This window comes from Kryptolebias marmoratus, linkage group LG16 (assembly GCF_001649575.2).
Source record: "Kryptolebias marmoratus isolate JLee-2015 linkage group LG16, ASM164957v2, whole genome shotgun sequence".
NCBI lineage: Eukaryota > Metazoa > Chordata > Actinopteri > Cyprinodontiformes > Rivulidae > Kryptolebias > Kryptolebias marmoratus.
The window spans coordinates 16,709,906-16,725,483 of record NC_051445.1 but is presented as its reverse complement, the minus strand read 5'-3'; the positions used below and the strand labels follow the sequence as shown (position 1 = coordinate 16,725,483).

The following is a 15,578-nucleotide window of genomic DNA, read 5'->3' as shown; positions in this document are numbered from 1 at the left end:
GGCCAACATTTCTATAAATCCTTTGTTTTTATTGGTCTTCAGTAATATTCTAATTTTCTGATATGATGAATTTGAGATTTTCATTTGTTGTCATTTGTAATCATCAAAATTAAACGAAATAAACATTTGAAATATATGAGTTTGTATGTAATGAATAAATATAATATACAAGTTTCACTTTTTAAATGGAATTACTGAAATCAATCTACTTTTTCATGATATTCTAATTTTATGACCAGCACCTGTAGAACAAAGAACAAAAGCATTACAAACCCTGATACAAAAAATAACAGTTAGAAGAAGAATAACTTTATTACAAGAATCATAATTATTGTTATACATTTTACTATGGAAAACAACAAAATGAAGATTTTCCATTACACATGTAATCCGTTATTGCTCGTCTTCTTTCAGATGCCAGGAATGGACTTAACATCCAACAATATAATCGATGCCATCACCACCACCACTCCTTTTAGCATAAGTGCATCTTCTGAGTCCAACTGGGACGACACCTCTTCAAACAACTATGCTTATGAGGATAAATTGGCAAAAGAGATCGATAATATACTTATGGCTGAGGGAGAACAACGAGGCAGAATGAATGAGATAAGCTCCACGGAGGGAGTGACCTCTGAGAACCTGTGGGATAGGACAGATGTGCTCGCAGGTGAGCATTCGTTCCCACTGGATTTCGCTTTTTTCTGCGACTGGCAGGAGTTTTACAAGTTTATTTGGATTAGTGATATTTCTATAAAAATGTCCTATAGTAGATGAATTATTCCTAATATGAGATGACTAACACTGAGTAGCATTTCCCACTGACATGGAGGTTACAATCAAGGAAAATAATACATTTTTTTCCCTTATATCCTTCCCAGCTGTGATTGCATGTGGAGTGGTGGGATTCCTCTGTGCCGTTTCCCTCCTCCTCCTCCTCGCCTACCGCATGAAGAAGAAGGATGAAGGAAGCTACGATCTGGGAGACATCAAACTTTCTGCAACAGCTTATCACAAGGCGCCGACCAAGGAGTTCTACGCCTGAACTGACCCACGGGGACAATCTGAGGTGGAGTCTGTCTCCTGTCGATCGGGACAAGAGTGGGGGGAAAAAAAAAACAAAATGGATCTTTAAACAACTGAAGATGATTCTCTGATGAAGTTTGAACTCTCTGCTCTCTCCGGTGCAAAGTACAGTTTAATTGTCTTCACATCATTCTCACCTTTGTCCTCCACCAACGTTTCATCTTTTTTTTTTTTCCCTCTACATCACATTTCACCTTTTTCGTTTGCAGATAGGGTCGTCAGGAAACCTTTCTCTCTTTCGCTGCTTAAGAAGGACTTGGACATATAAATATTCACTTTAGACGTTGTGAAAGGAATCGTTTCTCCGGTATCTGTTTTATAGTTATAAAATGGTCAACCTTAAACCTCTGATAACGCTGTGCCTTCAGACAGTCCTCTTCAAGTGAAACCACACTGTAATTCATTGTCCCTTTAAAAAAGAAACGAGAGCTGAACCAGTTCTGCTCAATTTTCCTGCATTAAGAACGATGGCTTCAGTTGTTTTTTTGTTGATTGCTTTTTCGTTGACACGGTACTACATGTGCAAATAGTATTGCAAAGGGTCTTCAGATTAATTCAGCTCTCCCTTTGAGGTCATATTTGCTCCGCTTGTTAACAACCGTTTGAGTAATGTTTCATTTACTGTATGCTTTTTTTTTTGTTGAAATTAATATTTTGTTATGAAAATGAATATTGTCTTTTTTCATATGCTGTTCAGTAATGCTTTGAGAGATTTTGTTACTCTGCGGGTACAAATGTGCGTTTGACACTTATAGAACTGACCAAATATAAATGTGCTTTACTTTGTCTCATGTAAGTAATTTTAGTGGATTTTTAAAAAATATATTTTAAAGTGTAGAGTATATTTCTGTAAGGCCAAATTTAAAGAGATTTTTTCGTTATATTGTTACATAGCCTCCGTGGAAGTCCCTCAGGTATGCGTATTGAGAACATTTTTGATATTTTCAGGATTTGTTTTACTTGGTGACTGGGTCTCTGCAGGCATGTGGGACAGGTAGAGCCAAAGCTAAATGACTGTAATTCAAAGCCCACAGAAGTGACCAAAGTGTTTGGGGATGGCCACGGCACATTCCTCTCTAAATGTCCGCTACATGCTGGAGTTAAAGGGACAGTGGCAACATTTGAAGTCCCTTCAATTTATGGGTTCACAGTTTATTCACCAAGCAAGGTTAGAAAATTTAAAACAAAGATACAGTCAGTTGTAAAAAAAACAACAAAAAAAAGTATTTTTCTTTTTTCTTTGTGTAAATAGAGCTTTAAAGACAATTTTTAAATTCCTTCAAATAGCCAAAGAAGCATTGCAGGAGGTGCAGTAATGATGACGGGAGGCAGTTAACAGCGAAGACAAAAGGGTGGAGTTCATGTTTTTTAATAGCGCATAAATTTACACTCTGCCAAAGCTGTTAGGTAAAAAAAAAAAGACTTTCGCAGCTTCTTATTGAATCAGAAGCTTTATGCTGTTAAAAAGGTCACATTACTGGTTTTATTTTAACAGTGGCCATCAGTATGACAGATCTGTGGCTGATGAAGAGTGCAAACTAACGTGCTCACATCTACAAATCTACACCGACATTACTCTGACTTCAGGTCATTTTATTGTTATTTTTGTTAACGTCACAAGAAAGGTGACATAAGTTTCTGCATTGCTTTATGTAGTATTCATAAATTCTCTTTAGTTAACCTTGAGTCAAAGGTCATTGTGCTTTTGTGTTGCTTTTTTTTTTGTATCTAATTCTCCTGTTTACTGAAGTGACATATTGAAAACGTTAGATTTTTCAATTTTTTTATTTTTTTTTATTTTTTAACTAAAACTACCTATTTACTGTGGCTGGACTAAACAGGAAGATGCGGTCACCGACACATTGTGACTCATCGTTCAGATGATATTTCTGTGAACTCTGATCCTCGGTGCCTCGCAGCGCTCGTTCACTTTCATCTGCAGCGCCGTCACAGTATTAATGTCAGGCTTTGAACTTTGAGCTGTGCAGGATCAATAATAATAATAATAATAAAATCCCTGTGGCCCAGGAAACTTTCTGTCCTCCATAAAGCAGACCTGTAAACACAAATAATCCAGTGGGTAATGAGATGCCGAAATATATCAGTTCTCTCTGCTATAAACTTATACAGCATGTACATTTAATTTATATATAACATACTTAAGCTAGAATTAGGAAAATATGTGGATGATATTTAGGATTGTACAGTAATGTTGAGAAGTTTATATAAATATACAAATTTGTATTTTGGCATTTTTGACAAGCGTTTATAGTCATTTTTAGCTACATTAATTGTTCTCCAAGATTAAGTTTTCATATAAACTCATTTAGTAAGTGATTAAATGAGAACAATCAATAGGTAAAATGTCAATCTTTATCAATCATAAAGTGATTTTTTTTGTCAAAAAAAAAAAGATTCACAAACAAGTGTGAACTGTGTCGCTGACATTGTACTTCTTTTAAGGGTCACTGCTGAATAAAACGTGCCTTTAATACAGATGTGAAAGAGGCTCATTTATTTATTTAAGGAGGTATTTTCTGTTTTTGCTTTCATGCATACATCACCAACATGCATGTCAAGTTAAGTTTATTTGTATAGCACATTTCCGCACACTGCAGTTCAAGGTGCTTTACATCATAAAAACAAAATTAAAAACTCATAAAAACAATAACATACAGTCACCAAATGAGATACCAGTACACATATCTATTTATTATGATTCAGAAGTAACTCTAAACTGCTGAATGCTGCTTCTCCATGTTTGGTTCTGGTTCTGGGGGTGCAGAGTAGACCAGAACCAGAAGACCCGAGTGGTCTGGAACCACAGCAGATCTTTAATGTGTTGTGGTGCTAAGCCATTCAGTGATTTATAAACTAGCAGAAGTATTTTACAGTCTATTCTCTGAGCTACAGGGAGCCAGTGGAAGGATTTTAGAACTGGGCTGATGTGTTTTAACTTACTGGTTTTAGTGAGAACACGAGCAGCAGCGTTCTGGATCAGCTGCAGCTGTCTGATTGATTTTTTTAGATCTGTGAAGAAACTGTTGCAGTAATCAATGCGACTAAAGATAAACACTTGGATGAGTTTGCTGAGACATTAGTCCTTTAATCCTGGAAATGTTCTGAGTAACGAATAAGTGTGCTACTGTTCCAGTACTCTTCTGTCCTGCTTGTTTTCTGCCTTTTGTCTTTACTTTTTTTCCCCTTTTCATCCCTGCTTTCTATTAATTTTTCTCTGTAGGTATGCTTATTGTTCACTGAGACCATACACATTTCTCTGGAACGTCTGGGTTGTTATAAACTTAAGTTTTGAGATCTTAGATAATCACTCTTGAGAAAAAAGGGACCAAGCTTATTTCCTCATTGGCACAAAATCTTATAAGCAGTTGTGTGAACCCAGGTCTGTAAACCAAAATACCAAGATGTTTTTCAAGGCCTACAAATGCAAAACTCTCTCTCTCTCTCTCACACACACACACACACACACACACACACAAACCTAAGGGTATATGTGACTAAAAGCTGAGAGTCCTGTGTTGAAATCAAAGAAATAAACATTATATAGTCATTTGTGTGAAACTGAGTTAATCAGAAATGGGTGAAGCTCTTAAAAAGAGTGGCAGCGATTGCAGAGGAATGCTAAAGATTAGTGGTAAAGAAAGGGGCTGGGGTGGAGGGGTGGGGGCTGGAAACCGCAAATTACAATGTGGGCTGATAAGTGCTGTGTTTTCTAAGTAAGTGCTCTGTACATTCTGTAATTGAAAAAATACCTAGAACCTTTACTAATATCCAAAAGTAGCAACACTACTCTTTGTTATTTGTACAATATGCTGTACTTCACACATGACACTTTGGGATGCAGTGGAGGAAAACTTAAAATGTAGTGTAAAGGGTATAATAACACTTCATTTTTTAAATAAATGGAATAACAGTAATAATAATATATTCATGATGATGACAAAAAAGACTAAAGTAGGATTAAAGTGAATAAATTAGTATTTCAAAACACTACTTTAATTACAATGGTAAGTTTTCACTAAGGAAAACTGAACTGAATCATTCTTATCATTGGTGAGAAACAATACAACTTTTCTTCCAACTGCTAATTAAAAAAGTGTTTGTACATTCAGACATAAGACCTATGTATTCTTGTGTATTTATAATTCTTTTTGAAAATCCTCAGATATGCAACATTTACATGGAGACATATATTATAACAATATATTTCATCTGTACAAAAAGTGCTACGTTTTTATCAGACATTGCACAAGTTTAATATTATATGAATATAGAGTATAATAAAAAAAGGCAATTTTGATAAACTTACGCTTTGAAGCAGTTAATATAAAAAAAAATTTGTTGATGCTTTTATTGTGAAAACAGCGATACCGGAAGCTCATGTTTGACATCGAGAATGCGGAAAAAAGTTTGAACTCCAGTGTTTTTGCGGTGTTTTTGGCTGTTCTTAGCTTTAAATGAAGTCTTCATAGCGCCGAAGAGTGCGAAAATATTGATCTCAGCTAAAAGGTTTGTATTTATGTTGTTATAATGAGTTATCAAAGCTAAATGTTGAATTTATTGTTACTCAGAACTTTCACAGTTTAGTTTTGTTTTGGTTTGTCTAATGTTTCAGTCTTCAGTTTTTCTACATGAAAATCACTTATTACGTAGTCAGTGTTTAGTGTCTAATGAAAGATGATTTTTATTTGGAAATTTAGGTTAAATATTACGATTATGTCAATGATTTTTAATGAATACTGAGCTCCATTTTTACTGCTTAGTACTGCTATAATTGGAAGTAAAGCTATTTTGGAGACATTTGATCAGACTTTGTTGGACTTGTCTCTATTTGTGCTGCAGAGATAATCAGTAGCTACGCTGCTGGATATTTATTGTTTTTTAGATTGATTTGTACCAGTGTGGGAATCACTATGTTGCCATGGTTACAGGGCATTTGTTAGAGCCCAGTCTCTAAGGAATATTTTGTTAGTTACACTGATGTTTCTGTCCACAGATGGCTTGGAAGGGAAGACCGAGCTTCCCGCTTTGGCTCTTCGTGTTTCTCACGCTGTCGAGTGTGTCTGACAGCCATCCTCAACCTGATCGTTTCCTAAACTCACCATCTGCCGTCAGGGCTGCATCCAGTCGAGCTGTAAAGAGAGGTAACCAAAACCCGTTTACTGTCACACATGATGTGGAGAAAGGTCATGTCTGCAAGGGGGGGGGGGTGCTGTCATTTTTATCAGATCTTGAACACTCCTGCAGGTATTTCAAACCAGCCACACAGTCTGCACACACTTTAGGTAGGGGGCCAACATAAACACTGGTGGGTGCACAATAGGTGTAAAAAGACTTGGAAGTAATGAAGAGGAAGGGGACGCAATGGCGTCATAAGATAAGACAAGATGAGATAAGCCTTATTTATCCCAAAGTGGGGAAATTCAGACGCCACAGCAGCAACGGGAAAACAATTCACATGAAAAAGTATGTGCATATGTATTGCACGACATGGTTATTATATTTGATTTGACTACTGTTGATGAAAGAAAAGAAAAGCAGAGGATGAGATTATTTCTTACAGTTATAGACTCTGATGGCTGTGGGCAGGAATGACCTTCGGTAGCGCTTCTTCCTGCACCGGGGATGGATGAAGGAGCTGCTCAGGGACCTCGCAGTGTCGTACATGGGGTGGGAGGAATTGGCCATGATGTTGTTCGCCACCTCTTCGATGGACTCCAGTGAGCAGCCCAGGACAGAGCTGGCTGTCCTAATCAGTTTGAGTCTCATCCTGTCTCTGTCCGTGCTGTCCCCTCCTCAGCACACAATGGGCAGAGAATGACACCCGATGGCATTCAGAAATGCTCAGTTATCACTTGTCTGTTGTCAGTTTTGGTATTTACCGCGTCTACCAATACCAAGACAAATCACTAAGCAATGAAACACAAGAAACATGAATAAGTGCTTCATAAAAACTCTTACAAAACAACAGCTTTTGAAATATTTTATGACGATGAAGCTCTGAAGATTGTTAAGTTAATTAAGAGTGGACATGGGAGGTTGTTCTGAAATAAGCTTTGATTTGCTCTGGAATATCCCCTTCATTTGAATATATTTCATACATAAAAACATGTATTTGAAAAATATATATAAATCACAAATTTTACAAACCTGGATTTTTTTTTCTGCTAACCCCATTAGTTTGTGCTTAGCATTTCAGATTTTCATCAACAACAACCTCCAAGACAGACTGATTTTACATTTTATATAAATCATCAGAGTGTCTTTTTTTTGGCCACTGACACCAATAAAAATAGTTTATTTTTTTCTGTTTATTAGCAGTTAAACAAACATTGTCATCCTTGTTCAGTAAGTCCAAATGAGCATGGATCAGGACTGGGTCATCTGCAAATATTATTAGTGTAAGAATGTGAGAAACCTGGGGTAAAATCCTGACTTTCTTTTTAAATCCCAGCTTCAGACACAGCAGTGGAGGTAGCAGGATATGCTGATGTGGCCAAACGTATCATCGAGCTGGCAGTGGTCGGAGCTGCCCAGAACCGCTCCTACAGCCGGCTGGCTGACTTTACAGACACCATCGGGAACCGGGTCAGTGGCTCCCAGAACCTGGACATGGCTATTAAATACATGTTCAATGCAATGAGGCAGGACGGCCTGGATGTACATCTGGGTGAGTGTGCTTGAAGGTTTAAGTAGTCCTATAATCAAAGGAAATTGTTATGTAATTTTTTTTTTTTTTTTTACGTGAACTTGAATTTTGGTGTTTTGCTTTTGTGTTTCCTGCTCAGAACAAGTAAAAATCCCACACTGGGTAAGAGGGAAGGAGAGCGCAGAGATGATCATGCCCCGGAACAAAAGCCTGGCGATACTGGGCCTGGGCAGCAGCGTAGGAACACCTCCTGAGGGTAAAAACCACATAAACGGATCCTAAATCTGTCATCCTGTTCCCTTTTGCTGCTCACTGTTTCCCTTTGATCTTGTCAGGTATCGAGGCAGAGGTTGTGGTGGTTCAGTCTTTTGAGGAACTGAAGCGTCGAGCCAGCGAGGCCACAGGGAGGATTGTGGTTTTTAACCAGCCTTTTGTCAGCTACGGAGAGACCGTGGCTTACCGTGCTTATGGTGCTTCAGAGGCAGCCAAAGTGGGGGCTGTGGCCACACTCATTCGATCTGTCGCTCCATTCTCTATTAACAGGTTTAAGTCCGTTCGTCTCCTCATCCAGGCACCTCTTTCCCGTCAGTTCAGTCAACACAAACAGACCTCTTGTCTTTGTCTCTCTACGTCCAGCCCCCACACAGGTTGGCAGGACTACCAGGATGGAGTGAAGCGCATCCCGACAGCCTGTATCACCATAGAGGACGCTGAGCTGATGTGGCGTTTGGCCCAACGGAGACAGAAGATTGTGGTCCAACTCAAAATGGAAGCCAAGACTTTGCCGGATGTTGACTCTTTTAACACAGTGGCAGAGATAAGAGGCTGGCAGCACCCTGAGCAGGTAGTCTTCACTCAGCTGCTGTCTCTCTACCTGTTTATCTCTATAAACCATCAGATGTCTCTTTTCAACTCAGCTTAGAGAAGCTGATTAGTTTTTGTTTTAAGCTGCTGATCTGTGGAGCCGATCTTCCCAGGGACTCCTATAAAGTACAGTAGATTTTTGTGGTCTATTTTTTAGATTCCTCGTTTCAGGAATTCCCAAACTTTGATCAGTTTAATAAAATATGTAACCATGATATAAACTACATGGGTTACTTTTTTCTCAAATCAACTTATAGAAACCTGTTAACCAAACGTAACCAAACATTTTACTACTTTCTCCTTTTTATTACCAAAGCTTCTCTCTGCAATAATGCAGCTTACAGTATGTGAACATGTCAGACTCATTTAAGATGCTCAGCAATGATGAGATGCTAAAACAGTAATCTGATTATTTTGTGAAAAAAGGTATAGTACTCCCAGTCAAGCTGTCACAGCAATAAAAAAATGATATAAAAGTTGACATAGCCACTGAAGCATTAGTTTTTAACTACTTCTGTATTTTGCTGTTGCCATTTTTGTCTTTTTAGAGTCTGATGTGACCATATTTGGACAAGAGTGTGGAAGTTATGATCCTTGAAACCAGACTGAACTAAAATATGCGTCTTTGAGGCAGACGGTTTATCTGGTGATGGAATTAGCACACTGATCAGAAGGGGGGGGGGGGGGGGGGTTCTGTGGCCTGCGGTTACGACCATTTTTATCCACCGTCTGGTCGTTTGGAAGCCACAGTCTGAACACACTTTATCGATAACTCATGCCCATTACTGTAACCAGTGTGTTTACAGCCAGACTCATAATCAGATATTAGTATGGCTTTGAATCCAGAGCTTATTAGTGCTCTGAGCAAACAGATAAACAGAACAAGCTCACAGTTCTCCTTTGCAGTATCACGCAGGCTAGTTTTACATATGTGGATATGGAAGGATCAGGTGGAACCTGAAAAACAAGTACGGTGATTAGAAGATATCTCCAAATGCGCGTGCACAGTAAAACCGTTCTCACTCTTGCCAGTTCCGGGTACCAGAAGGCGCTTGCGTGGCACATGATGCCTCGTGATGGTTCCTCCTGTCTGATCAATGTTTCCCATTCAGCAGAGAGCTGCAGCTGGACTCAGCATGTCTGAAGTAACAAAGAATGGTTTTAGTTGCACTGAGGGATACATAAAAAACAAAAAAACAAAGTTAATTAACACAAAGCTTCAACGAACCACATGGCTGTATGGATGTGTGAAGTTTCCATTATGTGAACCATGCTAGGGACTGAGTTCAGCTGGAGGTTGCTGAGTGCTGGGATGTTTTTAGTTGTTACAGAACTGTGTGTGTCACATTTCAGACCGATTTCTGCATGCCACATACAGTTATAAATAAAAATAACACTGTCTTTATTACCCCCACCCCCCCTTTTTGAAGCATTTTGTTTTTAGTCTGGTGCAACTAATAATTATGCTGATCTGGCAAATCAAATTTGATGACAGTTTTACCTCAGAAGTTTTAACTTTATATGTACGAGAGCTTACATTTAATCCGCTTCAATATTATTACATAAAACTTTGGTTTTCATTGATTTATTTTAGGTTTAGGTTTTTATTTGAGGATCAGTGGTCAGACTGAGATTGTCTAATGGTCAAGTTTTGTCTTTTACAAGCTTTTAAAACTTGGGTGTACTTAGTTTTTCACACCCCACTTTTGCATATTGTTGTGGTTGTATTTAACTGATTTTAAGACCCAGTAAAGACCAGATAATTGTTTATTTTTTATCTTTTTATATGTAAAATTTAAAGAAATGAAAAAGGCCAACCATTTACTATGACTGTACAATCTGTCAGATATAAGTTGATGCTAAGATTTTAAATCCACAACACTTGTAGGGTTTTTTTTTTCAGTCAGCAAGATCGAACCATCACGTTCTACTCGTCCAGTTCAAGATCACCAAACAGCACACTTAAACAGTGAAGCACTGACCAGGGCTGTCTAATTTTACTCATAAGGTGTGAAGTATTTTCCAACAGTTTACAATTTAGATAAGTTCGGTCTCTAATGAGCTAACTCATAAACCCTGTATACACATAAAGCCAAGGACTACAGCTGATGTAAGCTGTTACTATTCCTGATCTGGAAACCAGCGCTTGGCCCATCATTGAAGAAAAGGGAACTGAGGCACATCACAGGGTTGACATCATTTTTGGACATGAAACTTTGTGCACTAGTTTGCAGTGGAGGCATTTGTGGCTGCAGTGTATGTGTATGTACTTGCTCAAAGAAAAATGTACGTTTGCGGTTTGGTGAGTCATTTCCAGAGTTAGGTTCCTCTTCAGAGTCTTCTAAGGCTTCTGAGTCCCTTGGATTTTTTTTTTCCCCTCACTTTTTCTTTTGAAATAAGAAGTTCAAAGAAGATGTACAGTAAACTTAAACAGCTTTCTGCGAATGTCAAAGGTCTTTGGCGTACCTTCTCACTAAAGAAAGTGTCTAGTTAATGATTTTCTCCCTTCGTGTCTTCACTATAAAACACGTTTGGGTAGTGGCTCGCTTGGAGGATAATTTAACACATAAAAAAAAATAAAAAAGATTGCCTGGCTGGCCTCCAATTTCCACTGAACAGAGCAGACTGAGCTTGGCAAAAGTTAGAATAAAGCATTTCAGAACAAAAAGGGGAGGGACACAAGGTCCTGCAACAATGTACGGTACGAGAAATGTGTACTTTGGGGTGTGTAACTACATGTATTCATACCAGACCGTCAGGGTCCAGGGCATGCAGTCAGACGAAGAATACATTAGTCACAGGCGATCACATCTCTCATCTGGCAAAAGTGTGCATGTTTTATTATTTGTTTTTTACAACTTTTTGCTAACTGCCGCAGCAGAAAAGAAGCAGAGGAAGATACTATCTGCAGCCCTCCGCACCAAAGCAAAGAAAGAATGACTAATTCAGATGAAACATGGCAACTCGAAGGGCTGATATGCCTGCTTTGTTTCGTATCAGTAGCGTGGAAAAGCTTTAGGTTTCCGGTGATCTACAGCAGCGGAGCAGAGAGAGCGAGAGGTGGAAATATGGAAGGCCAAGAGGGTCAAAACTTGTGCCTTTTAATAAACACCACAAAACATGCCAAAGCGTTTCACTCGTGCTCAGCTAGCTGAGACGCTAGTGTGAGCAGATGTTATTTGGTTCTGTCGCCTTTTTATTTTGACCAAATTAAATGAAACTTTATTTGTTTGTACTTTTTTTTAACAAAAGAGAGATAAGTTTCAGTTTGGGAGTTTATCAAACTTTTTGACATGACCTTTAGGACACTAAAAAAACATTTTTTTTAATGCATTTACCAGCTGACAAATCCTAGCTTGTTATAGATAGCCTGCTACTTTAAGGCCTGACTACTAGTGAGGGTGATTTGTCTCCTGCCTGACTTTGGGAGAGTTATTTCATGATTAAACTATGTGTGTGGGGGGTCGTGGGGGAAACAAAAAACAAAACTTGCACCAAACCCATACGAAACCGTGACCTCAAAACGAGGTGATTTATGGGTACTGTTAAACCCCCGGTGCTTTCTAATGTTTCTCAGGTTTTTTTTTTTTTCCTCAAAATGCAAACTAATTTAGCTGACCTTATTGTCAAAACATTTTAAGCTGCAATGCCTAAAGATCAGCCGAGCGTAACCGTATGATGTCAAAAAGGAACAACGACATTACGAATCACAAAACCACAGAATAAGATTCATGTTTTAGATTTGAAATGTTAATTACAGATTTTCCAGCGATTTAACATCAACAGCGGCATGAAACACTCCAAGTTCAGTTTGTTTTTGACATCATTTTAATTAGAAAGAAGACATGACTATAAAACCTCTGGGCTTTTGATAAAAAAAAATAAGGCAATGACTCTAAATACTTCTGGCATTGAGAAATACTCCAGTTATTCTAAGAACGTGCAGAATCTTATTTGTTTCTACTTAACACACACAGCTTCTGAAGAAAATCAATAGAAGCATCATTTGTGGTTATCATGATGAATAACAGTCGTTTAGTTTTATGGATGTTTAGACATTTGAGTCTGGATCCAGATTCTGGTGCTGTTTCGGACAATTATGTCAAAATAATAATAATAATGTATTTTTCTTCTTCTGGTAAACATTATACGTTCATTTCAGAATGAACGTGTGGCTGCTGGGTTGTTGTTGTTCAGACAGAGCGTGTTCAGGACAGGAAGTGTTATTTTATTATTTGGAAAATGAGGTCAAGTTTATCCCTCTGACAGGAATCCCCCCCTCCCCCTCCTTTTTTCAAATTCCTGGAAGAGGGAATCACATTTGGAATTATGTTTTCACCTTTTGATCTCACTTTTAGGAGGTTTTCTTTCCTTGCTGATAAAAAAGTCACTTTTTTATATTTTTAACCCAATCAGTGTACAAGTACTCAGTTAAATTTTAAGTATATTTTTTAAGAGCACGAGTTTGCTTTAATGAATGACTTTGCATGGTTTTGATAGTGTTATCTAAACAGGCTAATCCCCCCCCCGCGGTCCTGTAGCCTCTCCTCTTGATGTTGACATAGTTTCTTTGTCAGGTCGTCTTGTTGAGCGGCCACTTGGACAGCTGGGATGTGGGCCAGGGCGCCATGGATGATGGAGGCGGAGCCATGATTTCCTGGGAGGCGCTGTCACTCATCAAGGACCTAGGTAACACACAGATAGACGTCCTGTGTACACTGCGTGCTAAATGAAAGAATAACTTCCACATGGACCATATGAAGACATGAAAAACATTTTTAATCTTGTTTAGCTTCATGTAATAACTTCCACACATTTTTCGTGTTTCCTGTGTTTGAGATATTGACACCACTCTTCATCCCTGCTCAGCTTCTTGTTGATTTAAAAAAAATGGCCTAGTTTTACAGCCAGCTGTGTTTTTGAAAACTAAACTACAGCTGGTACAAAAATAATTGATGACAGAGACCATACTTTCTAAAATAGAGAATAACTGTGCATGTGAAATATACTGCCTTTATGAAATCTTAGCTGTAAAACTTTTTTGTTTTCCTAAAGTATCAAAGTAAAATGTACAGCAACAAGAAAATACATGCATAGTTTTCGATGATCCAAGAAAGTCCAGCAAAATGCAACTGAATGTCATGAGGTTGAGGCAGGAAGTACAGCATTTTAATTTGCAAACTTATTGTGGAATAATTCTTCAAACTGTGATAAGCATCTGTCCACAAACTCAGACTAAATAAGCTCCGAACTGAGAGTTTTTCAGCCACTACAGGCTTCCCTGGTGGAAACTTGTAGCAGTTAGGGACGAGCTGTGTGCAAACTGTGTGTACAAGAAAAGCAGATTGATTTATTTGAATTTACACTGCTGCTGTGCTCACTGATATCCGTGCCTTTCCATAGGTTTGCGCCCAAGGAGGACTTTGCGAACGGTGCTGTGGACGGCTGAGGAGCAGGGTGGAGTCGGAGCACAGCAGTACTTTAATCTGCACAAGGTTCTGTTACTTGGAAAAACACGCCGTATGAGCTGCAAAGGCAATATTTTTCCTCCACATACGAAGCAGGAAGGGTTGTGAAAGCACAGTGTAGGAATGTGGAAATGTGCTCTCAGCAAACTGGAAAAGCCTTGGCCTGCCCCCAGATTTCTCTCTGTGTCAAGGATCTATGCAACAATCTAAAGTATTACTTTCTGTTTTCCTTTTTTTTTTTTTAGAGCTGGCTGCCCAACAGGCTCAAACCCATAATAAACGACATTCTTAAAACTAGAAATATGTATTTAGGGCATCGTTGGGGCAACAAATAAGTACATTTGTCACCATTTATCATAACTACTAAGTGGGCTGATTATTTGTTTTTTCTTATACAAGTAGAGTTTTATTTGGCTCAACAAGCTGAGGTAGGTGTAAATGTGCAAACCTTAAAAGGTTAAAATGTAAACTTTAATAAATACAAGCACATGTGGGTTATAATCATTCCAACAAACCTTAGATTTTGCTGCAAATTTGATAAACCTTTGTTGCTTTTCTTGGTCTGTCACCTTCTTTTGATTTTACCTTTCCCCACACAGGTGAACGTGTCCAACTTTGACCTTGTTATGGAGTCTGATATGGGGACATTCACCCCAGTTGGTCTGCAGTTTACTGGCAGTGAAGCGGCACGAAAGGTGAGCTTAAAAGCCAAGCTAGAAAAATAACAACAAAAAACACAACTGTTATTTACACAAACCTACAACATGCTAACAAGCAGATGAGAATTAGACCCTTTGTTAGGATTATAAAATCTTGCTTCTGGGATTAAGAAATGTTTAACTACCTTGGGTCTTTATCTGACTCCTGAACATGGGAATTGCAGGGTAAACAGAGAAAAATCAGTACTCAGCTGTTAAAACTTTTAGGTTATTTTGGCTCCATGAAACTTGTACGTGCCTAAAAGGTTTTTATCGCCTGCTGCCAAATGGCAAAGACAGACAGTAATGTTTTTGCCCGACACAAAAATGCCTACAGCCAGTCAGTTTAACAGACATTAAGCTAAAATCTGTCATGGTAGGACCTGGGAATCAACACATACTTTGGAGTGCGACACCTCGCAATTATGAGGGAGGCTGTGCGTGTTATTTTTTCAAGGTTTGACCAAAATAGTTTCAGGTCAACATAAGATGATCTCAGTCTAAAACTCTGGCATGAAAGATATGCATTCCTTCAAGACAGGCTTTTCCTTTTGCTTTACAAGCTTACAGTCCAGCATCTGCTGTGGGCTTTAATGCTTGAGTGAACATTTTAGCTCTGTAAATTTAATAAATCTATTTTTTTTTATATCTATATACAGGTGCTGGTCATAAAATTAGAATATCATGAAAAAGTAGATTGATTTCAGTAATTCCATTTAAAAAGTGAAACTTGTATATTATATTCATACATTACATACAAACTCATATATTTCAAATGTTTATTTCGTTTAATTT

The 15,578-nt window shown here is 38.2% G+C and overlaps 2 protein-coding genes across 2 annotated transcripts in view; both read left to right on the top strand.

Moving 5' to 3' along the window:
* LOC108232316 (syndecan-2-B) overlaps positions 1–3,582 on the top strand; it is a 13,234-nt gene extending 9,652 nt beyond the window's left edge. Inside the window, exons 4-5 of the mRNA XM_017410035.3 lie at positions 415–670; positions 882–3,582. Of these exons, the coding sequence (XP_017265524.1) occupies positions 415–670; positions 882–1,045 (420 nt within the window). The 3' untranslated portion in view covers positions 1,046–3,582. The remainder of the gene's footprint in view (positions 1–414; positions 671–881) is intronic.
* Positions 3,583–5,475: 1,893 nt separating this feature from the next.
* LOC108232173 (carboxypeptidase Q) overlaps positions 5,476–15,578 on the top strand; it is a 13,751-nt gene continuing 3,648 nt past the window's right edge. Inside the window, exons 1-9 of the mRNA XM_017409790.3 lie at positions 5,476–5,613; positions 6,101–6,248; positions 7,559–7,774; positions 7,893–8,009; positions 8,089–8,296; positions 8,390–8,597; positions 13,195–13,306; positions 14,021–14,112; positions 14,685–14,780. Coding sequence (XP_017265279.1) covers positions 6,101–6,248; positions 7,559–7,774; positions 7,893–8,009; positions 8,089–8,296; positions 8,390–8,597; positions 13,195–13,306; positions 14,021–14,112; positions 14,685–14,780 — 1,197 coding nt within the window. The 5' untranslated portion in view covers positions 5,476–5,613. The remainder of the gene's footprint in view (positions 5,614–6,100; positions 6,249–7,558; positions 7,775–7,892; positions 8,010–8,088; positions 8,297–8,389; positions 8,598–13,194; positions 13,307–14,020; positions 14,113–14,684; positions 14,781–15,578) is intronic.